This window comes from Perna viridis, chromosome 9 (genome assembly GCF_037379345.1).
Source record: "Perna viridis isolate PV_CMFRI_1.1 ecotype Kerala chromosome 9, ASM3737934v1, whole genome shotgun sequence".
Taxonomy (NCBI): Eukaryota; Metazoa; Mollusca; class Bivalvia; order Mytilida; family Mytilidae; genus Perna; species Perna viridis.
In genome coordinates this window covers 4781416-4808943 of record NC_142453.1, presented here as the reverse complement: position 1 = coordinate 4808943, position 27528 = coordinate 4781416, and the positions used below count along the sequence as shown (strand labels likewise).

General features: G+C 32.6%; 2 protein-coding genes across 2 annotated transcripts; one reads left to right on the top strand and one right to left on the bottom strand.

The window, feature by feature from the left end:
• Positions 1 to 686: 686 nt before the first annotated feature.
• LOC148606400 (NAD(+) hydrolase sarm1-like) lies at positions 687 to 27368 on the bottom strand. The gene is made up of 9 exons (XM_088544210.1): positions 27260 to 27368; positions 22412 to 23673; positions 21893 to 22069; positions 18754 to 18878; positions 10030 to 10265; positions 8550 to 8658; positions 7159 to 7348; positions 6632 to 6753; positions 687 to 2885 (listed from the first exon to the last, which is right to left on the bottom strand). The coding sequence occupies exons 2-9, from the start codon at positions 23660 to 23662 to the stop codon at positions 2699 to 2701; spliced, it is 2397 nt and encodes a 798-aa protein (XP_088400336.1). The 5' UTR covers positions 23663 to 23673; positions 27260 to 27368; the 3' UTR covers positions 687 to 2698.
• On the top strand, positions 13054 to 15008 carry LOC148606401 (uncharacterized). The gene has a single exon (XM_088544211.1). It carries the CDS (start codon positions 13204 to 13206, stop codon positions 14890 to 14892), a length of 1689 nt encoding a protein of 562 aa, XP_088400337.1. The 5' UTR covers positions 13054 to 13203; the 3' UTR covers positions 14893 to 15008.
• Positions 27369 to 27528: the final 160 nt, after the last annotated feature.

The window sequence follows — 27528 nt, the reverse complement described above, 5'->3', positions numbered from 1 at the left end:
AGCTGTGCTATGCCAGTAAGCACTGTGCTATTTAAAAATTATGGGGAGAACACTGATAATATTAAGTGATCTCAGAGAGTAACAATAACTTAGGACTGCCATCAGCATCAATCATAGGTACCATATTCAACTGATTATATTTTCCATTTCCACAGTTTAGACTCAAGTTTGTATACACAAAAATATATTTCTGTATTGGTCTTAAACATAATATTTCCATTATTTAAGTGTAAACTTTTGTAAGAATCAAGTAAAATGGGAAAAATCGTATACATGGATGTCAAAACCACACAAATCTGACAGTATAATTTCACTTACAAATGCTTTCTATATTTATGAAGATCATTATTTGATTTCTGCATCATTGGAATTGCTCAGAAATTTTTAATGTTAGAAAAATGAGGTTTATGACAAAGTTATCTGCCCTTGAAATGTTCCTTTACAGCGCATTTTAATTTACTAAAACGATATTAAAAATCTTGTCTTTTTTCCTTGATTCTGATTGTGCAAATTGTCAAATCAAACTTATAAAACAGTGGGTTTTTTCACCCACTGCCGGATTCTTACACAGATTGATTTTAAAACATAAAAATATATAATATTGCAACCTTCCTTGTGTAAAGGTGGTCTACCAATGGTTAATGCCTGTATATTACATCATCAACATTGGTTTTATCCTGAACTTCTTTTCTTTTTCTGTATAAAATAAGTGAGAAATAAAATTTATCAAGCAGAGTATTTAAGTAACAAAAGATGTAAACATGAACACTAAAACACACATAAACTGGTAAAAGTTATTGTAAAATTAGAAAAAAAACAAAATTATGTCAAATGTGTATAAGTGAAGTCCCTGTAAGTAAAAGTGATTTGTTGTTTTTTTTTGGTGTTTTTTTTCTTTCTAGACTATCTATTTCTACATGAACGTGAAACAGGCATCAAAATGATGACTTAAAAAACTTTTACTTGAAATACAAACAATGTATATAGCTAAAATTATCCACTATGTACCGGTAATACAAAACTTACCAAACTAAATTTGCAACTTCCTTGGCTTTTTACTTTGCATTTGTTATGTTGACAGCAGGCTTTGATCACAAGGGGCTAAATATTCTATAGTCTTTTCTAAATATCTTATGGGAAATTTATGATACCACTCTTTTTTTCCCAATAAATAATAATGAGTAAATGAACAACAACATATCAGATTTCTGAAAAAGGTAGACTCCTTGCTTGAACATACTGAATACTATATAATGTCACCTGTCAAATTGAAGTACATTCTTTTTAATATTGGAAATAGACTATAGAACAGTAATAACAATAGCAAAGTAAAAACCAAAGACCAACTTAGTTCTGTCCTACATAATGGAGAGTTTAAGCCATGAAAGTCGATCCAGAAAGTAAAGTCTACAACAATATCACTAACTACATCAATATCACAGTGGGATATTTGCACTGAGAAGCACCCTATGTGATGTGTGGAATGTTGTCATATGGACAATGAGACAGGTTAATACATGCACCACACAAAAACATAAACATTCTCTATTTGCAGAAAATGGAGTTATCTCCCATATGCAAAAACTTATTAGAATAAATACATGTATATAATATAAAAGCAAAACAAATGTATTTTTCCCTTCAGATTTTTTACAGTCTGAAAATGTTTTTCTTTTCATTTTTATTGTAAAATACATGAAGATTTTTCTCTTAGAATTGAAGGGAAAATATGTCCATAGATATTTTGGAAAAGGAGATAACTCATAAGGATAAAAAATGGCGAAACTCTGGAAGAATAATTGTTGATAGGGGAGATAACTCTTGTAAACCACAATTACAGTAAAGCACTCTGATCAATATTGAACACACAAGTGTTAATATAAGTTACTTATGAATGGACATGATCATAAGGAAGCACAGTTATGGGTTAGTTTTCTTCGATGCTGGCTATCATGGTTTGTACCCATTTAGGATAAGATTTTTTAAAAATTGAATTCATGATTCTCCATTACAAAACTCACTCAGCTGTCTGTGCCAAAAACTTTTTCAGCTACTACCCCTAATCATATATTTCATCAACTTTTCTTTCCAAGTAAGCACTGACCCACATCAATGGGCACAGGGCTAGTAGTTAAGGGCACATACGAAAACTGGAACATTAAATTTTATGAATTATGCTTTTCAAATGTAAAAAAAAACAAAAAAAAACAATGAAGATATGACTTTTATAAGGTATGCAGCTTTAAACTGGCTAAATTGTTTTTATAAAAAATTAGTTTGTTGTAAAATACTTTGCAGCCGGAGAATAGTTAATCAATGCACATAAATATTTATTACAAAGAAAAGGTTACTTTTACCCATATTCTTATCTTCTAAGAAATATCAACTACATATATCATAACTGAATGAGTTCTTTATCATATTTGTGTATTGTTAACTATTTTTCTAAAACATTTTGTTACATTGGAAGAACCCTTTGTACAAATCTGTCTCCAACACAATCCTGAGAGATTCAAGGAATTTTGAAATTAAAAACCTTCAAAGTTTGAGAGATGGATGATGATAAATATGCAATTATGTATGGACAGGACATAAGCTTTCAAGCAAGGGAATTACAAACATTAGCAAGAAAGCTTTTTGGCATTGCTGTCCAAACCATAACCACAATTCAGATTTTACGTTGGGAAAGTTTGGACGGTCAAGTGCAGTCTGAGTTGGGAGAATCTGGACTGGAACTAGAGCTGTATTTTGCTTGTGGTTGTTGTAACATTTCAGAGGATGACCCCATCTGGAAAAGACCAGCTCTTTTAGTGGATGCATTTACTTCTCCCCTCAAGAATCTCTCTAGCTTCTCCACACATGCATCCTGGTAATCATGTATCCATCTATAAATAAAATTAACATTATTCATTCAAAACACCTTATAAATAGATTAAACCTACTTCATGGTAAATATTACAGTATAAAATACATTAATGGTATATAGTACATGGGCTGAGATAACCCCCCTTGCACCCCCCCCACCAATTCTTCAACCAAAATATGATTTTCAGGTACCCTTATACCTCCCATTTATGAATCTTTTTGTCGCCAAAAAAATTGACTGAAGCATTTTTTGTATTTTTTGGCTACTTTTTATACCTTGTTGAGGCAAAAATCATTTTTTAAAGTTTTTTTATTCCACAAATTTCTTCTTGCTGCAGTACAAAGGAAACTAACATATGTATTTATCCTCATATAGCCCAGTGTCTAAGCTTTACAATGATACCAAGGAAGTTGCGGTAACACTTCCGGTTTTGCGGTAAAATGGAAAAAATGTACCCTTACCCCACCGAAAAATCGCTTAAATTGACATACTTTTCAATGTCAAAACCCCTAGAGTATTAATGCTTCAGTAAAAAATGGCTTATTTGGTATTTTCTGTTTAGTATTATCACAATGTATACTTCTGGGTATTCTTTTGACAAATAGTGGCGAATTTCGTAGTCAGAATTTATCAAACAAGAGGCTCCCAGGAGCATGAATCGCTCACCTGGTTAAATTTTTGCCTTTTAAGGGCAATAACTCTAACAAGGAGTTGTCAGACAATTTTGACTCCATTTGATTCATTGGACAAATTTATTAGCCTTATAATAAGGATCATTTCAGCAATTGAAAGCTATTGGCTAAATCTAACAGATTTGGAGATGTATGCAAAAATCTGCTGCCTGACCCCATTGTTCTATTTTTAGAAATGGCAGCCATGCTTTTTCAGTGATCAAAAATCTGTCAATTCGTTAAGGATACCCTATAAAACAAAATATGTCAACTTTCATTGAATTCTGTAGAGCAGTTTCTGAGGAGAAGATTTTTTTAAAGTAATAACATCATAAACAAAAAAAAAACGTCCAAAAGGGCAATAACTCCAACATGGGTCCACAAATTTTCACCAAAATTTGACCACAGATAGATCTCTTCATGCTGAATAATTTTACCCCTGTCAGATTATGGTTAAACCTAACTGTTTTGGAGATATATGCAAAAATCAGCTGTCAGACCCCAATGTTCAATTTTTAATAACAGCAGCCATGCTTCATAACAGATCAAAAATCCAAATGGTCATTTTGTTAAGGATAACCTTTAAAACAAAAATACCAACTTTCATTGAATTCTGTAGAGCAGTTTCTGAGGAGATTTAACATTAAGTAATAACATCATAAACAGAAAAAAACGTCCAAAAAGGGCAATAACTCCAACATAGGTCAACAAATTTGACCACAGATAGATCTTATTGTGCTGAACACTTTTATCCCCATGTCAGAATTTGGCTTAACCGAACGGTTTAGGAGATATATGCAAAAAACTACCTATGTTCTATTTTTAGTAACGGCGGCCATGTTTTTCGATGGATCAAAAATCCCCACATAAGTTCTATGCGGGATACCCCAAGGTACATTCATACCAAGTTTGGTTCAAATTGGTCCAATTTCAGAATTAAAATTAATTTTTAGCACATAATCGATCCAAAAAAGACATGTTGAGTACTATTGTTTTAAATGAAAATATGAAAATCCGAAAATTCCCCTTTTTATGAAAAACTCATTATTGTCAGCTTGAAACTGAAAATAACTTGCCTAAAATGAGAACATATGTTGAATACATCAATAATTATAACAATAGTACAAAACATGTCTTTTTTGCATCGATTATGTGCTAAAAATTAACATTTTGATTCATGTTGAGGTACTTTTTTCATGGAAAGGGGTGGCAATTTTTCACCTATTAGGACTTGGAAAAGTTCAAATATTTATTACTTGGGATCATTAGAAAGCTAAGACAATATATAATTGCATCTGAATGTACAAAAGCTCGTTTGAAGTACGTCATATGAAAGACATTACCAATTATAGGTGAAAATGAAGAAAATGTGAAATTCTGAAAATTCCACTTTTTATGAGTAATTCAATATTGTCACATTGAAACAGAAAAAAATGCGCCTGAAATGACAAGATATGTCGAATACATCCATACTTAAAATAATAGTACCCAAAATGTCTATTGTACACCCTTTCTATGTCAAAAATTAACATTTTAGTTCATGTTGAGGCATTTTTTATCATGGGTAGGGGTGGCAATTTTCCACCTAACTTGACTTGGAAAATTAAAAATTTTTATTACTTGGGCTCAATCTGAAGCTAACACACTATGTTAATGTACTGTATCATACAAAAGCTTATTTAAACTGCAGTATTCTGAAAAAAAAAAAGACAATATCGGGTGATATAGAAGAAAATTCTGAAATTCTGAAAATTCCCATTTTTCCAATTTTATTGTAATTGTCACACCAAAAGGAAAATCTAAGCGCCTGAATTGATCCAATATGTAGCGTACTTAATTATCTTAATTATGAATGCCTTCAATATGAGTTCTACAATGTCAGTATGATGTGGATGAGAATTCTATTGGATACTGAGACCAATTTTCTAGGGGTAGGGGTAATATTTTTAACAATTTTGGAAAATCCTTTCATGACAATTAGTTTTTTTCGTGGTTTATTTATGTAGAAAATTAAATTATGTATCGAATGATACCAAATTTGAGATGTTATAGTCAAGTAATAACTTGTAGAGTTGAATTTATGTGACTTTTGACCGAAAAATCGAAAATCTGATTTTTGGCATTTTTTGATAAATTCTGACTATGAAAATTGGCAAAATTCATCAAAAGAAACCCGGAATTATAAATTGTGATAATATATTATACTAAACAAAAAATACCAAATAAGCCATTTTTAACTGAAGCATAAATACTCTAGGGGTTTTGACATTGAAAAATATGCCTATTTAAGCGATTTTTGGCGGGGGAGGGGTACATTATTTTCATTTTACCCTAAACTTTAAGTGTTACCGCAACTGTTTTAGTATCAATGGAAAGCTGAGACATTTGGCTACATGACAATACCTAAATGTATTTAGTTTGTTCACACTTTACCCCAGGAAGGCTTAGACACTCAAACAATTGAGTCATAAAAATCTGGGCTTTTTGACCCAGTGGGGTACAAATATAGGCTTATACTGAAAAAGAATCCGAAAATATTCTTTGACGACAAATTGATTCGGCAATGGGAGGTATCAAGGTACCTTAAAATCACCATGAAGTCGATGAGTGGGGGCAGGATGCATGGTGGACCCCCCAGCCCATGGACTAAAATGCCTTACCAAGTAAAGTATATATGTAGATTTTTACATTTATGATCTCAAAGGTCTATTACCCCTTTCAACTACATTGGTTCTATGACTGAGCTTTGGTAGAAAACATTTTAAACAAAAGAATAGGGATTTAATGCAAAAAATTTAATACAAGTAATTCCATTTGGTAAACAAAGAATAAATTCTTCAAAGTCTTATAACCACTCTATCTCAATCTTTTCTATTTAAGAATTACAAATAAGGTTTTTTTTTCCTTTTAGGATATCAATTTAAATTAGCTGCTCATTATTTTTGAAACTTACACTCTGTCTATCATTCCATCATAGGGACATATTCATGGTGATTCTTTTCGCTATTTTTCCTTGCCAAATTATTCAAAACGAAATGCTCATGAAAATAAAGTATTGTGGCCCTCAGCTCAACAAAATAAGCATTCAAAATACCTTATGCCATTAAAGTAAGTTATCTGCCGCATGTCCTCAGGAAGTTGTTCTGATTTGGGCCAATGAAAATTGTCAGTGATAGGTATTATGTTACATTTACTCTCTAATGCTGCTACTATCTCCTGTAAAAATGATCAGAACATAAAACTGACAACCTTAATCATGCCAGATGACACCTAAATTTACTTACAGCCTATGCTCCATCTATATACTGGCACAAACCACTCACCAAGAGAATTTCCTGCTAAATTTCGACATAAAAAATTGTCCTGTACTTTGACAATCCTCCAAATTCGGACAAAATTAACAAAGCTACTTGTAATTAATACATTCCTTGTGCTTGATTTTAGAAATATTGCACTTTTTCAATTGGCTATAACAAAGTTCATGCAAAGTGGAGTTTTCTGAGTTCTATATTTTACTGACAATAAATGAACTAAAAATTCACCAGGATTAAAAAAGGCCAAATTGGCAGAGCATAAAAAAATTGAGCAAGATCTATTTGTTAAGATTACTATCATACTTACCCTGTGTACCCAATCTTTCTTATCAATATCATTCATACATCTGTCTAAAGCGTTAGGTGTGAGGACAAGGATGAAGTTCTTAGATGTACGTATACTGCTAAGGAGGCCTTCATCAAATTTACCAGCATTCAGCTTCTCTATATCTAGAAACACTGTGAATCCTCTGAGCTGTAGGAACACTTTCAACAAACTGGAAAAATATATTATATATTTATTACATGGTTGCTATTCTTAAAGAACAAACCTTTGTATGAATCATTTAAAATTACAATTAAACGGGAAGTATCCATTGTCATGCTATGTATACTCCCACCATACAGAAGTTGATATCATACACTACAAAATGTGCTCTATTTAAATTCCATATACATGTACCATATTTGAAGTTAATCCTTCAAGTAGAAATCAAAACTTTGACGACAATCTTTGATATCACTCCACATACTGAAAAAAATAAACAGGAAGTTGATATCAGACAGCAACAAAATTGCTAACAACATATGCCATATCCATATAAAGCCATATACAAAATTTGAAATTAACTAAAATCAATTGCCAGTTGAAAAAAGATGTGACAGACACATAAACAAGGTGGTTCCAATATACATGTACCACCCAGTTATCGAGTGATTTATAAAAAAGGGCACATATTTTATTTTTGACATAAGTTAGTTTGAAGCATGGTCTTCATATGAAGACTCAAAGACCTATAAATAAACATTAATATATTGAGTTGAATTTGATAACAGAATATCTGGTGCAAAATAAGAGTTATTGCCCCTTAATAGAAAATTTCAACACAATTTCATTGAAGTTGTTTCCAAAAGTAGGGGATAGATAATAAGAAAACTTAAATGAATTTCAGTACTCTAAATTATTCTATCATATACATGTATAATGTATTAAAAAAAATATCTTTGACCCATCAAGGCTAAAAGCACACATCACATGACTCTTAGGTGGGAAGCAACATTTTGAAAAGGCACTTATTATCATTCATTGTGAAATTAAGAATTCAAATGAATGAAAAAGGACAGATGAAGACAAAAAGGGGGAATAAAAAAGGTACACCACGATAACCCAATTTAAAGATCTCCCCAAAGATTTAATTTATCAAACATACCACGTTTGTTTATTTCATTTATATTAACTCAATATCAACGTTACAAGTTCCTGGTCATTTCAATGAGAAGTAGAGAATAAAGACAAACAAGCTTTAAAATTGAAGTATTTTATTTAATTGCATAAAACATCACATTTGACATTATAACAAAATAGTTTCACTTTTCAGATCAAAGGTAACCTAAAACCCGTTTAACTTTTGCAAAAGGAGTTTCTTCTCATGAGAGACCACCAACTTTTTTGTTTGTATGAATAAATGAGTACATTACCTTGCTAACATAGAACCATTGGACCTTCTATAGCTGATGAAAACGTCTGTCACTTTACGTCCATCCACTGTGTCGCCAGCATCCAGGTCAGTCTTCTGTTCCTCTAATGCTAAAAAATAAAATCAGTGGTACTATATGTAAAAATGACTAAGAATAGACAATTCAACCAGAAATATAGCCAGCATGAGCTTACAAGGGCATCCCAACTCAACATGGTCTCAGAATATGCCATGGGCACTAAAAAGGCATCCCAACTCATCATGGTCTCAGAACATGTAAAACCCTTAAGTTGGACTATACACATCCTACATACGATGCCCAATTTTACTATAAAATAGATAGATTGACAGACAGACAGAATGATTCATGTACAAATCATATACCTAGCTGTATTTGTAAAGGGTAGACAAATTTTTAAACTGTAAAAGAAATTTAGAAATATTTAGTTATAATAAAAAATACAAGATTTTGTAATATTTCAATTGATGGCAAAACTTCTTCTGAGGTATTGTTACATTCACAGATTCTTTCAAATAAACAATTCACAAGTATTAATGCTTGAAAAATAGTGTTTCAAATTGTGCAGTAAACATTTTTGCAGGTTTCTTTCGTTCGCAATAACCAGTATTTGTCTACCACAATAATAGCAACATTCAATACATTATTAAAAAAAAGCATGGAAATAGAATTCAAAAGGTGTCCCTCTTATAGGGTTTCAAAAGAACATTTATAAACAGTGATTTTTAGTCTTCATTTTGGTACATTGTACATAGCTTACAAAACCACTGTACCATGGTAGTATGATACTATCAGTTGATGCGAAAAAGTCGTTGGTAAGTTACATGAGTTCATCTAAATTCATATTCCTTTTATTTACACTGTGAATTTATATTGTAATCAGAAAGCCTGGTTTAATTCAATAAGTTATAATTGTTGCCATTACCAATGGAATCCAAGAGACAGTGACAAACTGATTTGGCCAAAGAATTAATTCTTCAGCAACTGGATATTCAAATCTACTACTTATTAGAACGCAGGTATTCACTACTACTACAATACTGTATAGCAGGTAAATTTCAGCAATTTACACTATGAATAGGCTTATCAAGTATACACCTTCTTTGTTTTTCACATCTTCAGATTCAATGGAATAGAAGAAATTATACCAAAAATATCTTAACTAAAAATAGGTGAGCTTTTATTTTTCGCAATTTTCCAACCCTAGCAAATATAGCGAAAAATTGAAAACCTTATGAAAATTTCATGATATCATAATATACAGTATAATCAATCTGAACATTCACATGAAGTAAATGTTTTTAGGGTGTGTTTGATAAGTATAATTATTTTTCATTGTCATGTACTTCCAGTTTGATAGTCACAAGTACATGTTATTTGTATTTGCTTTCTGTAATAGCTTAAGCTGTCAGAGCAAAAAAAAAAATCTTGAAAATTGTGAAATCTTTCACCTTGTACTTACCTCTGACTTTCTGTAATATTTTAGTTCTATGTATTCCATTACTGATACCACAATCTGAGGACAGTTGTTCCTCCGTCAGATCTGGAAGGTATTGAATATCAACTCCTGCTTGTAACATGGCATAGGTATACTGTCGCATCTCTGGTCCTAATTCTGTCAGAAATTCATGCAGTTTGCTTGGGTCTAGTGAGGCATAGTCAGCAGTTATCTTTAGCTTTTTGAGTTCTCTCATAAATCTGTTGTAAAACACCAAACCTATCTAGTTTATATAGGTACATGCATCAGAAATTCCGATAAACAAAGTAGTTCAATACTTTCTTTAAAAGAACTAAATAGCTAATTTAGTGCTGTCTGACCCCTATTTCCTATTTTCAGTAAAGGTGGCCATGTTTTTTCACAGATTAAAAATTCAAATGGTCACTTGGGCAGGATATCCTAAGAAACCACCATCACAACTTTCATAGAACTCTGTACAGTTGTTATTGAAGAGAAAATTTTAAAAAGTAATAACATCAAAAACAGCAAAAATGACCAAAAAGGGCATGGCTTAACAGATTAAAATGAAAATTTGACTACAGATGGATGTCATCATGCTGAACACTTGTACCTGATGTCAGAATTTGGTTAAAACTAACAGTTTTAGAGATATGTGAGAAAAACTACTGTCTGACCCCTATGTTCTATATTTAGTAATGGCAGTCATGTTTTTCGATGGATCAAAATTCAAAATGGTCATTATGTGCAGGATACACTAAAGAACAATCATGCTAGTTTCATCCAAATACATTCAGTAGTTTCAGAGAAGATGTCTGAAAAATTGCTAACGAATGACGATGACAACAGACGTCAAGTGATAGCAATAGCTCACATGACCTACAGCCAGGTAAGCTAAAAAAGGGTCTCCAGCATAGAACAATATGTAAGCTTGATACAGCATAGACCTCTGATTGATAGAAAATACTACAGTAAAACCTGATTAACTGAACCCTGAGTAAATATATAAACTGTCTCAACCATACACTTTTAGATGTCCTTCCATATCAGTTTTTATGTATTTTGAACTTGGGTAAACCAGAATTATTATACAACCCAAAAAGTATAGACAAGCTTCACTTTATCTTCAACATTTTTGTCAGAAATCTAAGAGTTTTAAATATTTGTGTTCAAAATCTTTAAAAAATCATTATATTACATCTGCGAAGGATATTATCTCTCAAATATCTGCACTCGTGTATGAGTAAATTGTCAAAAGCTGCTGTTCAGCATTATGTTCTATTTTCACCAAAGGAAGCAATAATTGTTTTGTCAACAACTGCATAATTAAAATAGACAAACCAAAGTAAATTTATATCTATTCACTATACAGGAGACTTCCTTGTCTTTGTATTGGACAGGAGTTTGCTGATTTGAAAGAGGTCTGAATGAGCCTCGTGTTTATAACAAAAGGTAATTAATTCAAAAGTAATTATTTTTTTACAATATGGTCTTGACAAAAATTACTTCTGTGTATATGTATATAGTTCAAACTATTATTACAAAATCATTTGAGTTTTCAATCTGAAATATCAATTCAAATTTTTGTCTTTTGATTTAAAAAAAATCAATGAGTTCTAGCCCATGTCTTAGGAGAAGGTACCAGATAGGACAGAAAGTTCTAGTCCATGTCTTAGGAGAAGATAAGACAGAAAGTTCTAACCCATGTCTTCGGAGAAGGTACCAGATAGGACAGAAAGTTCTAGCCCATGTCTTAGGAGAAGATAGGATAGAAAGTTCTAACCCATGTTTTAGGAGAAGTTACCAGATAGGACAGAAAGACACTATGAATGACAAATGAATAACATGTTAATTTTCCACTGTACAGTACTTTTTTCTGCTATTTTGTGGTAAATTTTTGCCAAAAAAATAGTAAAAGCAAAACTGATTTTTTAACACTATGAACTTACTTACTAGTGAATATGTTCAGTAGACAGAATTCACAAAAATTAGCAACTGCAAAAACTATAAGATTTACAGTATACAAGAATAATCAAGGAAACCAAGGTTATAGCAGTAATCAAAGAGTAATCAAGGGAACCAAGGTTATAGCAGTAATCAAAAGAATCCAGGGACAAAGACCAGACATGGAAGAGTAATCAAGGGAACCAAGGTTATAGCAGTAATCAAAAGAATGTAATCCAGGGACAAAGACCAGACATGGAAGAGTAATCAAGGGAACCAAGGTTATAGCAGCAATCAAAAGAATGTAATACAGGGACAAAGACCAGATATGGAAAACAGACATACACAACAAAGAATATAAAGTAACCAAAATCATACATACAAAGTAACAATAGCAAATGAGCAACAAGGTGATTCTTATTCTCTGTACATTATGCTGGAGATATACATATGGTTAAATAAATCTACCTGCATATATTTCATATGTCTTAACTGTGAATGTACTGTAATTTTGTACCTTTATAATTTCTTGGGTTGAATATCATTCAATCATCTCAATAATAAATTTCACAATCAATACAGTAAAACCAGCCATAACTAAACCCCTTGAACTGAAGCTTCAGTTCAGCTTAAGGAGGTAGACCTAGGGTAAGGGACACAACTTTTGAAATCAGTGATATGTTTGCATCATATTCAATTTCACCAAAGCCTATCAAGCTATCATTTGAAACAGAATGAAATCAATCCAAGTTACCTTGTTGTTTACATGAGATTGATTTTAAATGCTGAATACAAACATTCATAAGAGTTATGTCCCTTACCCTAAGTCTACCTCTTTAAGCAAGTGTTCTGTTACACGTTAAACATCCATTTAAACTGACATACACAGGCTTCAGAAAATGTCTGGGTAAGAGACATTGTCAGTTTATTCATGGTTCAGTTAAGACAGGTTTCACTGTGTTAACCATTTAGGTTTAATAGAAGATCATTTAAAAAAATTAAATTGGATATTCGACAAAGGATTGTGCATTGTACATGAGACATTTAAACATGAATCACTGCACAGATTTAAATGAAATGTAAAGATTGTTCATACAGTATAAGAAGGAAGTATGCAGACTAATTGACATTTAGAAAAGAGTGAAACCAAGTGAAATTGAATTTTATAAATCAATTTTTCAAACAATACCAGTTCCAATGGAAACAAAACTGAGGTTTGAGTGAAATTTGATCAAAATGGCTTTAGCCCAATCAACAAGAGGAGGACAGTTTCCATCTGTTTGTCATTTATGTGAGATCAGTCCAGACATTGAGTGGAAATGTCTCGATTGTGACTTGTTAATGTGTCCTAAGTGCAAAGACAAAATTCATGTGAAAATCAAAAATGCCAATAGACATAGAATTGTAGATATTAAAGACATAGGCAAAATTGAAAGTGATATAGAATTCACCAAACTTAAATGTGAGGAACATTCAGCATTAATCTGCCTTTTTTGTAAATCATGTGACACTCTAGTTTGTCCGACCTGCGTGGCTAAAGGTCACAAGAAACATGAACTTACAGAAATTAGTGAAGGATATAAACAAAAACTAGGAATAGTAATGCTAGAAAAATTTAGAATAGAAGTTACCATAAGTGAATTAAACAATAATTTAAGTAACTTAGAACAATTGAAGTTTGTACTTGATAATCGGATGACTCGTGAAGAAAAGAAAATAGAGGATCACAGAAAAGCTTTGAAAAAAGCAGTTGACACTCATGTTGACAAACTCATCAGTGATCTAAGACAAGATGGAAAAGAAGTTTTCAATGAAGTGGACAAGGACATTAATACCGTACAAAAGGCATTGAACAAAGTCCATGAAAAAGATACAGAACTTAAGCAACTTATGACTACATCTAATGCTAAGAATTTTTTCAAAGATTTTTCTGAGGTAAAAACATCCAATGACACTACAGAACTCCCAGCTCCTTCACTATTAAGGCACTTACTAACCTTTCAACCTAAAGACATTACTGTGTCTCAAGTTGGTGAACTTCATTTGGACTCAGGATTGTTAGAAAGTCTAAAAATTGAGTTGAATATAAGTGAGCAGTATAAAACCCAACTCTCTGGTATCTCTCATCTTTGTCCTTGTGCCGACAGTTCCATGTGGATATGCAACACTACTGACAAAGTTGTCCAGAAAGTCAAACCTGTCAGGGGTAATCTGAAGGTCTTATCTACAATTAATACATCAGTTTATGGAATGGCCGCCATTGCATCAAACGATCTCCTTGTTTCCATTAAAGGAGAATCAAGATTAAAACAAATCAGCTCAAAAACTGGGAAAATGACGGACACTAAGTATGATGTGACACCATTAGTTGCTTCAGCTATTCACATTACAAGAGATGAGAAAGTTATTGTTGGAGGTAACAATGAAGAACAAGACAGAGGGGGAATAGTTGTTATGGACAATGATGGCAGTCATGAAAGAATAATTGAACTTGATAACAATAGGAAATCACTCTTTATATACCCAAATGAGATCACTAGTTCATTGAATGGAAATATACAAGTGCTAGACTGTTGTCTGACTAATAAAAGAGGCAGAGTCGTAGTTTTAACAAAAAGAGGTGAAATCTGCAACATTTATTACGGCCACCCTGAAGTCAATGAAGACTTATCATTCTTTCCCATCGGTATAACTAGAACACCAGAAGACAATTTGATTATTGTTGATCTCCATACAAGGTTTCTCCACATCCTGGACAACATGGGCCATCTACTGACCATTTATAATACAAATAACGCTGGAATAGTACATCCATACTCATTGGCCTTCACTTCCAATGGATCACTCTGGATTGGTAGCACAGTTAGCAAGAGAAGTGAGACCAAAGATGCTCAATTATACCAAGTCACCCTGTCTGGTCAATAGTCATGACATTTTTATGCCCTGATACATATGAATATTCCATCCAATTTCCTCAGCTTTTCTAGGGTAAGGACCCTATCATGGGAATGAAATCTACAGCTTGGTTGGTTTTACCTTGTGTTCAATTCTTATCTCATTTTGTCATAAAATGTCATGTTTAGTTGAATGAATGCTTAAGTAGCTGTCTTTGTAAGAATCATGCAAAATCTGAAAAATGTGATACACCCCAAAAAAAGCTACATATTTTTATTTTTGTAATTAGGTTGTTTTATGGGTCTATACTATGAAATGTGTAATTATTCATTCAAATCTGCCTGCTCTTAGGAGATAACCCACATTGAAAATCCAGTAGTTTCTATTGTATTTGAGTGCCATTTACAGAGTTATCTTCCTTAATTTTGAAATCTACAGTGCATTTCACTTAATGTTTATGTCCTAAGAGCATGGGTTATATGAAAAACCACATAATTTCTGTTTACTATGACATTTCAAACAAAATATCAAAAATAAATATATGTAGGCTTTTTACCCATGAATCACATTTTGCACGAATTACTACTTTATATTTCAGTGACTAACTTCAAAGGAAATCTGTATCTAATGGACACCATTGTTCTAGTCTCTTAAGTACCACCCCAGCTAAGAATCATGCAAATGTGATTCATGGTTGGAAAGCCTATATATTTTTATTTTTGGTTTTTTTTTTTAATGCTTATGTTAACATAAAATAACACATGCATTTTCATTGTTCATAAGATATAAATTATATATAATGTATTGTGGAATTAAAAATTAAGGGAGATAACTCTGTTAATGACACTGTTATACAATAGAAACTGTTGAATTTTCAGTGTGGATTATATTAAATGAGCGAATAATTATAGTAATGTATTACATCATATAAAACCATATAGCAACCAAAGACTAAAAATAAAAATATGTAGCCTTTTTCTAGTGTATCACATATTACAGAATTTGCATGATTCTACAGACTACTGCTGAAGCATTATTTATGAGAACTAAATGTAATATATCATTGCCCAGTAATACATGCAATTTAGGGAACAAAACTATTATGTTCTTATCAATGCAGTGTCACTGTCTTTTTATACATGTATATACTGCAACACAGTATTTTGAAGGGTATAATAAGCAAAAAAAACAAAAAAACTGCATTTTGACCTGAAACAGGAAAAATCCTGGCAATTTAAAAACAGTGTATCGGTAATGCTGAAAAATTGTAAGAGTAATCAAGAAAACCAAGGTTATAGCGATAATCAAAAGAATGCAAACCAGGGACAAAGACCAGACATGGAAAACAGACATACACAACAAAGAGCATAAAGTAACTAAAATCATACATACAAAGTAACAAAAGTAAATGAGCAACTCGTACTCCACTAAAAACTGGGAGCATGGACCAGGTGCACCGGTAGGGTAAACGTCCTCTGCTTTTCTAGAAAAACCTGCCGAGTTGCTCATAAAAAGTCAAGTCTAGGGTGGACAACCGAGGAAAGGAAAACTATGAACTGTTGAATAAATCAGTTTTCATGGTGCAGATGGATACACCATAACGATTTACTAGTTCATGATGACGACCATAGAACTTCTGTAGTGATGACTTCAATCTTGTAGCAACATAACCCTGTTCCAGAAGCCTATTTGTTGGAGTTCTAGCGTGATAAAAAAAGTCTGCGTAGTTTCGGCAAGCTCTGGCATAACATATGAGATGTGATATGAACACTCCATACGCAGGTGCTGAAGGGATGTTGCCACAGATGAAAGGAAAGTTGACAATTCTGAATGAAAAGTCATCACGTTTGTTGTAAAGTTTGGTCAATAGTTTTCCTTTACCATCAATTTCTAAGTGTAGGTCAAGATATGACGCTGACTTTACAGTGTCCATAGTATCCTTTATCTCTTTGGGGTAGATGCGGTGTATCAAATCCCCGAAATTAGGATTGTTTAAAGATTAAAGATAATAAGTCATCTATATAGCGGAAACTGAGATTAAAGGATCTAGCCAAACGATATTCTTTCTTTCTGATCAAATCAGCTATAAAGTCAGCCTCAAAAGAGTGAAGGAATAGGTCAGCAAATAAAGGAGCACAATTTGTTCCCATTGGAATGCCGACCGTTTGTTGAAAAACATGTCCACCACACTGGACAAATATGTTGTCGATTAAAAATTCCAGCATTTTGTAAACGTCTTCCTCTGTATATTTGGAAGATGATTTGGAATTATTTCTTACAAAGTATGAGGAATCTCTACCAAGAACTATATATTTGTATCTAGGTGTACCATCTTTTTTGGAAAAGCAACAATGTATAATGTTTTTAAGACGGGATTTTAACTAAGTATGGGGAATAGAAGTATACAGTGTTGAAAAATCATAGCTTTTAATGCTATTATATTCAGATAATTGTCTTGAACTGATTGTCTCCAAAAGATCTTTCGAATTTTTCAGGATCCACATTGAATTAATACCACTACGGGAGTAACAAGTGTTGTGGTAGGACTGTTGTGAGTTGTAACATGACAATAAAAAGTTTTAAAGAACAGACTTGCAGCAAAAAATTACACATTGTTAACATTATTTCTTTAACAAAGAAGTCATTGTTTTGATAAAATCTATATGTATACCAATAGCAAGGGATAGCTGGTAGTTTTCTATATTGATTTCTGTTATTGGAAAGTTAATTTAATGCACAACTACAAGCATAGAGCAGAAAACTTTTAAGTTTATAGAACACTGGAAAAATGTCTGGTTATTTACACTTTCATCCTCTACAAACTATACCAAGAGATACAACTTTCTTTCTTTCATAGTACAGGGATCTTATAATAAAACCTGAAGTTTGAGATTATGAGCTCTGAAGAAAAAATTTCTTAAAAAAAAAACCAGCTGGATTTCTTTAAAATGCTAAGACGTTCTGGTCCAATAACTTTGAAACAAATAAAAAATATGCAAAGAAAAATATAAAGGGTCCTCCTACTCAGACAACAAATGTTATGCCAAATATTATTTAAATTCTTCAATATTTTGAGCTATTGACCATATATGGGTGGAAGGACATCCGAATATATCATAAAAACTGGCCATATAAAAATAATTTGTAACAATTATATAATGATTTATATTTCTACAAAGTCATAAAGCAGAAATAAATTATTTTCAGATGAAGATAAAGAGAGAACAAACATTAAATAAACAGTAGAATTTTAGATATTATACAATAGTTCATTTGTTTCTCCAAGCAAAATGAAAATTTACGTTATTGACCAGAACCTAAAGTTCCATCAGTGAAAGTTTTAAAGTTCTTTTTAAATCATCTGTATAAATAATGAAAGGTCCTGGACTCACCGTGGACAGCCAAATCAGAATACAGCTTCAGAAAAAGAATCCCCAATAAGGTTTAAAATAATGTTGATCTCTTTAATTCCTTTGACTATGTAATAGAGCATTCTTTACACTGAACCCCAGGCAAAGCCATGCCCCAGAGCAACAAAAGTTTAAAAATACTTTAAAATTCTGAGAATATTCTTAACTTCCATGGTGACTTCAATCAAATGAGCATAATCAATCAGTCTTTGAAATGGATGATGTCACAAACAGTTGAGAATTTTCTCAGACTCTGGTATTGCTTGATCAAACTTCTAATATGTTGTATCACTCTTTTCTCCAATATACGGAACTAAATAATTATCTTTTTTCCAGCCAGACTGAAGGCATTTTTAACTCACATGTCCATTGTTCCAGCAGCATTTTATTTACAATGAAAATCCTCAAGGATTTTTTAGTTATTGTAAAAAAAAAAAGCTATGTTTGACTAACAATAAACACAATAGATTATTTAACTTACCTTTTTCTAGATATTCTGCAGTTCATTTCTAGACCACAATCTAAATCCTCGGTAGTTAGTGTTAGCAGTAGATCACCATCAACTTTAGCCTTCTCAAAGTTTATAGCTAGTTCCTCAAATCCTATCTAATAAATAAAGACAACTCTGTAACTACAGAATGACCATCACCTATCATAAATAAATATGGCAAATTTCATTAAATAATCTATAATCTTAAATTCAGGTAAGACTACCATGCTGGTATTCCTTTGGGGACATATGGTCCACCAGCAGTTGCAGAGACCCAATGGTTTGGAAATACAAAAATACCAATAATAAAAAAATTTGCAAATTTTGTATGCTGAACATGTGTTTCTAAGAGTAAACTCTCGTCAGTAACATGAAGGACACCCTTCTTGTATGATATCATAGATACACTACTAACAATGAAAACAAAACAACAAACAAAGATATTGGTGTCAATGAAAATCTTTTTATTCTTTACTGGTAAATGTCTAAATATAGATGAACATGCAAATAACAGAGTGATACATGCATTCTTGGCCTTATTCAAATCTACCTCATCCTTCTTTATAAGGAAAATATGCAATGTTTTTAAATTACCTACATATGGCATAAAATGATTAATTTCATAGTGAAAAATAAGTCATAAATAATACATCACTGTAACTTTGAACAGAAACAGCATATTCTAAAGACAACTACCAATTGGGAAATAGTTGATGTAATTTGGGATAATTTTTGAGCCATTTCTTTTACAAATTGGGAAACTTTGAATGGCCTTATTTAGGAGGTAATTTAAGACAAACGATATCACTGTAACACACAATACTCCAATGTTGGTTGTCGATATCAACCAATCAGTAATAGAAAACATGCATGAACCTGTTAACCCTCCCACATTAGGGATGATACTCCTACAAAATTGATGAAAAACTTAAGTAGCTGTCTTTGTACGAATCATGCAAAATCTAAAAAATGTGATACACCTGAAAACAAGAGGCTTCCAGGAGCCTGAATCGCTCACCTTCTTGAATTTTGCCTTTCAAAGGCAATAAATTAAACAAGAAGTTGTCCAACAATTTTGACTAAAGAAGTCTTTGGTAGGACTATCACAAGATCTTTTCAACAATTGAAAGTTTCTGTAAATCTATCATAGTTTTCAAGATACTGACTGAAAACTATTAAAAAAAAGTCATTTTTCCCCTTTCAAGGGCAATAACTCTTACAAGGAGTCTGAAGACTTTTGTAGTCCTAATAATATGGATCATTTCAACTATTGAAAGAATTTGGATAAACCTAACGGTTTAGGAGATGTATGTGAAAAACTACTATCTGACCCTTATGTTCTATTTTTAGTAATGGCGGCCAAGTTTTTTGACCAATCAAAAATCCCCACATCAGTTCTATGCAGTATATCCCAAGGAACATTCATACTAAGTTTGGTTTCAATTGGTCAAGTATTTTCAGAGGAGAAGATTTTGGAAAGAAATAACATTAAAAATAGCAAAAATCGTTGAAAAAGGGCAATAACTCCAACATGGCTTAACGAATAATACCAAAATTTGACCAGAGACAGATCTCATCATGATAAACACTTTTATCCTGTCAGAATTCAGTTAAACCTAACAGTTTAGGAAATATATGCGAACAACTACTGTCTGACCCCTATGTTCTATTTTTAGTAATGGTGGCCATGTTTTTTGACAAATCAAAAATCCCCACATCAGTTCTATGCAGGATACCCCAAGGAACATTAATACCAACTTTGGTTCCAATTAGTCCAGTAGTTTCAGAGAAGAAGAGTTTTGTATAATTGTTAACGACGACGATGGACGCCAAGTGATGGCAATAGCTCATATGGCCTTTGGCCAGGTGAGCTAAAAAGGCTACATATTTTTATTTTTGTTTTATGGGTCTATATTATGAAATGTGTAATTATTCATTTAAATCTGCCTGCTCTTAGGAGATAATCAAAATTGAAAATCCAATAGATTCTATAGTAGTTGAGTGTCATTTACAGAGTTATCTCCCTTACTTTCGAATTCTACAGTGCATTCTATACAGTTTTTATCTCCTATGAGCATGGGTTATATGAAAAACCAAATGTTAATTTCTGTTTACTAAAGCATTTTAAACAAAATATCAAAAATAAAAATATGTAGTCTTTCCAACCATATATCACATTTTGCATGACTCTTAGTTGGAGTGCTACTTAAAATCTCATACATAAAAATGCAAGACTCGTGTCAAGTTTATTGTTAAAATGACAACATTTTCCGAGAAAAATACTAAACAATTGAATTTTTACATAAATAAATTGCTTTTACATTAAAATCTCCCACATGTCAATGGATGAGATTATCCCACATGAGACAGTGTCAATGGGTGAGATTCTCCCACGTGAGACGGTGTCAATGGGTGAGATTCTCCCATGTGAGACAGTGTCAATGGGTGAGATTCTCCCACATGAGACAGTGTCAATGGATGAGATTCTCCCACATTAGACGGTGTCAATGGGTGAGATTCTCCCACGTGAGACAGTGTCAAAGGGTGAGATTCTCCCACATGAGACAGTGTCAATGGATGAGATTCTCCCACATGAACTGTTACAAAGGTTTAACATGTATGTATTAATGGAAAAAATATTTTCTACAACAAATTAAGAATAGAGATTATCATAAAGATAGCAGTGTTTTATCGAATGTTCCCAGTGTAATAAACTTCGATAATTCACACTCTGAAACAAATTCGGTAATTTAACTCTCAAGCTTTCTCCTGCCAAATGTCACAACTTTGATATCAATCTGCCAATCACAGAATTTAAATACATTTTGGTACATGTTTGAAAATATCGATAAACTATTAATAAAATCTATATGATAAATAGGATAATCAATTGGTTATCGTGAATAACCAAAATATAATCACTTGTGTGAAGAATGTTTCAGGATTTAACATGAGAGCAGAATAAGTTCTGCACACTCGTTAAATCTAGACGTTCTTCGGCACTTGTGATAATATTTTGGCTATTCATTCTTTTTACAATTAATTATCCTATTATAACTGCATAAGAATAGAAAAATTCATATATTGACAACCTAATGCTACTACCATTGAATTAACAAGATTTACATACCTGAGAGACCCAAAACTTTACATCTTCAACTGTCCAGACAGGCACTTGTGCAGTAAGTTTATGTGGCAGATTTTCACCAATTATCTTCAGGGCTTCACATGCTAACTTAGATGTGTTTGCATTTGGACTACTAGCCAATGTTTTCAATGGACAAATTGCCCCTACTTCATAGAATACCTACAATGAAAATTCTTAATTAATATTTAAATCAAAATATACCATTTGTTTTATGTATAATTTTTATAGACAATACCAAAATAGACATTTGCAATGAATACAAGAATAAGATTTTGTAGTTAATTAACCAACAAACTCCACAAAATTGGACAAATAATGGTACATATACCAGAAAAAGTCATGAAACATTATGTCTGTAACAGTGAGCTCCACCAAACAAGGAAACAACAAAAACACATTTATTATTCAAAAAATCATTGTACTCCACAGTAAAAGAACTTAATCCATCATAAAAATCTACATTTATCTAGAACGTGTGTTTACAAGCATAACAAGACATACCTCTGTCTTCTTCTGCATGGATTTAATACCAGCTTCCATAGCAAAATGAAAAGCAGCCAGTGCTTTGGACTCCTCTCTCTTACTGGAGAGTAATGGGACAAGTCTTTTAAGCCAACCTCTAGATCTGCCATGGCGATGAGACAGATCCATCCTGCCAAACTCACTTGGGCTATGACTAGCAATGAATGGAAGAACAAGATCAAGTGTTCCACTCTGTATGACATTAGACTCTATTTCTTTGTTGGCAACAAGGACAGAAATAGCTAGACAAGCGTAATAACGGACACTGTCATCGTCATTGAAAGCTAAAGGAAACAGCCATTCAGGGACTTTGTGTTTGACCATTTCTGCCTGATCCTCAGGACTGCAGTAAAGGGCCATGTTTGAAAGCCCTATAGCACAGTGACGTAATGTGAGCCTATCGTTGCAGCGACACCAGTATAATAATACATCTAGGCCACCCAGCTCAGTCAACTTCCTACAAATTTCTTCAGATGTTTTGAATAAGCTTTCTAATATTCCAGTACAAAATCTTGCCATTTCAAATTCTCCTTTGGCATCTACTGTCATCTTTACAACAGTTTCTAATGCATGGCTAGCAACTTCCTCTCGGTTTCCAGTGGTTAAAATCTTGTCAAGTAATCGTCCAGAAGCTTTCATAAGTTCCTTATTTTTAGATGTACAATTAAAGATTATAATATCTAATGCCTGTTCGCTACGCAAAGTATCACATAAGTTATAAGCTACATCTCTACCATATGTGGGTATTGCCCAAGCCTGCTCCATAAGAAGGCTTATATCACGAAGGGCCTGTATCTGTACTTCTACAGTGTCAGACTTTAAAGACTCAATCCTGACTCTAATCTGCTTGTTCAATGTTTGTAAGGTGGCTGCCCAGTCAGCACCTTGGCCACCAGATTTCTTGAAAGTAAAGCCTTCCATACATGTACCTGGTGAAAATGATGATTTTCTTCTCTCTCCACCCATTTCAGATGGGTTTGTATTTATGACAATTAGACATTCTTCATTGTTTTCAACTTGGGAAAGATCTAAATAGACTTTGGAACATTCTGACACATTGTGATGAGGTGACTCATGGTTGTTTTCTGGTGTGTCTTCTTCAACTTCTTGTAGAAGAGTTCTTGCTGACTGGGATCTCTCTAAAGCTTTGTACGGGTCTTGTGGTAGACCACTGAACTTTGCCTCTGAATGAATTCTTCTAACATTAGCTTTCCCCTCATGGTTCTCCATGTCCAATTTACCTGCAAACAATTTGAAAAAAATATATCTGATTAAAAAGTTCATTGTCACCATAAAAGTGGCACTTTTAAATAATATAACAGCTGTAATAATGGTATTTATAAGGTACCTTTCTTCCAAAGTTCATTAATTGAACTCAATAGATAGTAAGTTGCAGTCTTTTCAAGTAATCTATTGAAAGATATGCGTTACAGACAGACAGATGAACAGACACAATATTAGGAAAGGCATGGGCTATAGGTCATAAGCCCATTGACTTTGCAAATATTAAAAAAAAAGCCCATTAAAATATTGAATATTTGCCAACAATGCTGAAATGGCTTACTCCAAGATTTTTTTTCTTGACCGATGGGACAGCATTTTACCATAATATATTTGTTGAGAGATTCTTAAAAGTACAAATACTGGTATATGTGTTAAATGATGGACATGTTCAGAGATTTCACTAGAGGGGCAATATAACCATATGTAAGATTCAAGAATCAAGCCTTTTAGAAAGGGCATTTGGTATTTTAAGGAGATTACTCCTAAATAAAAAGCCTCAGAGAAAACACTTCACGTGGAGGGTTGAATCCACTAAGTGAAAATCAAATACTGTGAAAGTACTTTTAATTCATGGATATCAATTTTAGTGAATTAGGGAAGAAACACAAGTTCATGGATTCTTGAATTCATGGTTTTGAGGTTTTCAGTATACACTTTCAAATGAAATCTCCTATTCGTCAGGAATCAAATTTCATTGTTTGGCCTTCCCAGGAAAACCACGAAAAATGGTACCCCACGAACAATAGTACTTTCACAGTATGGCTCTTATTTTCTATTTTAGTAGCAGTGTTGACATACTGTGATAGAAATCCCTAGCTTTCCTTCTTGCTGGTGTTACAAATGTATTAATTTTGTTCTAGCATCATGTTCTACAGACATCGAACTTTCAGGAAGGGGAAACCAATATATCATTGGAGAAAAATGAGAACTAAGACAGAAAATAGCACTCATTTATTCACAAGTTTTTCCCTGCCTTTTACTGAAGAAACTATGGCTCATGAGGTACAACAACGAATATGTACCTATTTTTTTGTGTGTTTTTCTTAAGAGGGGTGAAACCACAAATTCATTAAAATTCTAAATGCAACAGTAAATAATTGGTTGGTTTCTGATGGTAGAAGTTTTTGAATAATTTTATGATAGATCTAGTATTTCAAGTTAGAGAGGATGTGCAATTGATTATTCACCAGAAAAGTAAGGTGATAGCCATATAACAATATAGACTACTTTCACATTCACCATTTACGCCAAATCTGGTGTAAACTGGTTTACAGTTTTATACTAGACAAAGAAAGGATATTGAATTTGAAGGCTTCAAGAACAATAATAGTTATGTGGAAATAAGTCTCCAAACATTAATATATCGGAAATTCTTCTATAATATATATATCATTTAAAAATTCACGCCAGTAATCAAACCATGGTTTTGTTCCTTTGGCTCCCATTGAAATGTCATCTTATCTTACACCTGCCAAACCCAGTTTATCTTGATATAATTGAAGAACTTTTCAGGAATGGAAGTGAATGTGAAAGTCATCTACAGACTTCATACAAACACATAATGAGAATAGGTATGGTTTATATGACAACTACCCCATTGGTGTGAAGCCACCGATTGGTCTTCAATGAATAATGAGGAAAATCTCATACAACATGGCCGACTGCAGCTGACCCAAAAACATCCTTATACACAGGTACAGCAAAAGATGTATGCACAAGTATATGCATGTTGTTGGTTGTGTGATTTTTTTTATACTACTAACTAGAATATTGATATGTGAATACAAAGTCTTTAATAATAGAAGTCTGGCGTCTATTTCACAAGAAGTCGTAAATGTGAAATTAATCGTAAATTATTATGTCACAATGCTGTTTTAAGTTATGAACTCATTACACATGTACTTGCCATCAACTTTACACTTACGATTTATTGTGAAATCGATGCCAGAAAGGATTATGGAGTCATTATGCCATTAAAATGTTTTATAAATAAACTGCTGATAAAACAGTTTTAAAAGCTCTGAAAAATAGGGCATAAATGGAATATTACAAAAGATCCAGCCACTTAATGGTAAAAATGGGCGGTTGGCAAAATGTTCAAAATGGCCTTACTCAAAAACCTGTCACCGGATTTTGATGACAATTAAACTAAACCTCCATTTTATGGTACTAAAGAACTGTGCAATGTTAATAAAAAAAAATACTGGTCTGTACACATGTTATCATCTGGAAAACATCAAAGGACAGATAAACAGATGGAACTGCAACTTTTGCAAGGGTATAACATGTTAGCTCAATGGTTATACACTGCAACATGTATCTTAATTTACCTTAAGGTTCCCCAATATACCAACAAGAAAAAAGTCAGAAGAAAAAATGACTGTCTTTATGGAGAAAATTTAACATTTTATTTAACCAAACAAATAAAAATGTTTCATTAAAGATCACATCTCATTGAAAATAAGTTAATCTTTTCTGATGGTCTTGAGGTTTCTTCTAAAAAAATTTATCTAAAAAAAGGAATGATCATGATTTGAAAAAGTTTGGGAAATGTACATATGCATCTTCCTTTGCTGTTCAGTTCTGCTGGTTGTTTAGGAACCTAATCTGTCTCAGAAAAAGTAAAGCTCTGATTGTATTATCCAAATCGAAGAATAATTTTTTCAGATATGAAAGGCATTATCTTCTTGAAATAGATTGAAATCTTTGATGGGTATTGTCATACATGTCAACCTCTAGAATCTTCAATGAGGGAGCTCTCCCTCATTGAGAAGTGGCCAATTTGGGAGATTTCGCATTATAAGCATTGTTTGTCAAGAGGAAAGTAGGCAAAGGTACAAATGTACAATAAATTTCTATTTACTACATGAATTGTCATATCAATTTTTCAGAAGAATGCTTCAAATTACCAATAATACATTACCGTGTTGACTTTCTTTGTCTTTTATAAACCTATTGATTTGTGTTTGGTAATTATCATATACCGCTGAAGTTTTTACTTTACAGTGCAGGGTTACGGCCTATTACAACAGATAGAAATAATACAATTAACAAGGAAGGCAATGCCTACTCCACATTACCTCATGTGACTTCAGGTGGTGGTGTATTAAAAGTGTAGATGAGACATTTTAGACATGAGCCCTATTAAATGATGGACAAAAGTAATCCCTCTTCTAAGAAGTACACGTGTGTTGTTTTACAGATGAGATTCCCAAGAGTACAATCTGTCTCCTCCTAATGCAATATTATTTTATGCACGACTGCCACGAGTATGAACTTTAAAATATAATATGTGCTATCATCTTTAAAAAAAATATATTTCAATGAAAAAAAATGAAATGTAGTAAAATTAAGAAAACAAATAAACATAAACATAAAATATGAGGTACATGTACTACCCAGTGACTCTCACCAGTAACGGCAGTAGTGAATAGTGGTTTGTTTTAGCATGACCTTTAAAGATGGCAAAGTTTTCCTTTATCATTCGATGGCAGTTTAATTATTTCCTTATACTAATAAGATAGTACTGATTTGCATCCTTACCTTTAATTATATTACAATCATTTAATGATGAAGAGGAGTTTAATCGAGTTATCCTGCAGCATTTAATTTCTGTTTATCTTCCTCTTCATCAACATTATTTCCGATTGACTAACGGAACGAATTTTTAAATAGTGCCAATAATTTTAGTTTATAGAAATTTGGTGTTATTTAACGGTGTAATTTTCATAAAACATTTTAATTTCAATTTGTAGATTACTTCATTCTTCATGGTGCTAAACATTTTATACAAAGCGACATTCGTTTCAAGA

Bases quoted from the DNA above. Each gene is read 5' to 3' on its own strand.
- LOC148606401 (XM_088544211.1), top strand. From the start codon at position 13,204: ATGGCTTTAGCCCAATCAACAAGAGGAGGACAGTTTCCATCTGTTTGT.
- LOC148606400 (XM_088544210.1), bottom strand. From the start codon at position 23,662: ATGGAGAACCATGAGGGGAAAGCTAATGTTAGAAGAATTCATTCAGAG. The intron at 18,879-21,892 runs GTATGTAAATCT...TTTATTTATTAG, and splicing joins TAAAGTTTTGGGTCTCTCAG to ATAGGATTTGAGGAACTAGC. The intron at 10,266-18,753 runs GTAAGTTAAATA...GTTTTACAACAG, and splicing joins TGCAGAATATCTAGAAAAAG to ATTTATGAGAGAACTCAAAA.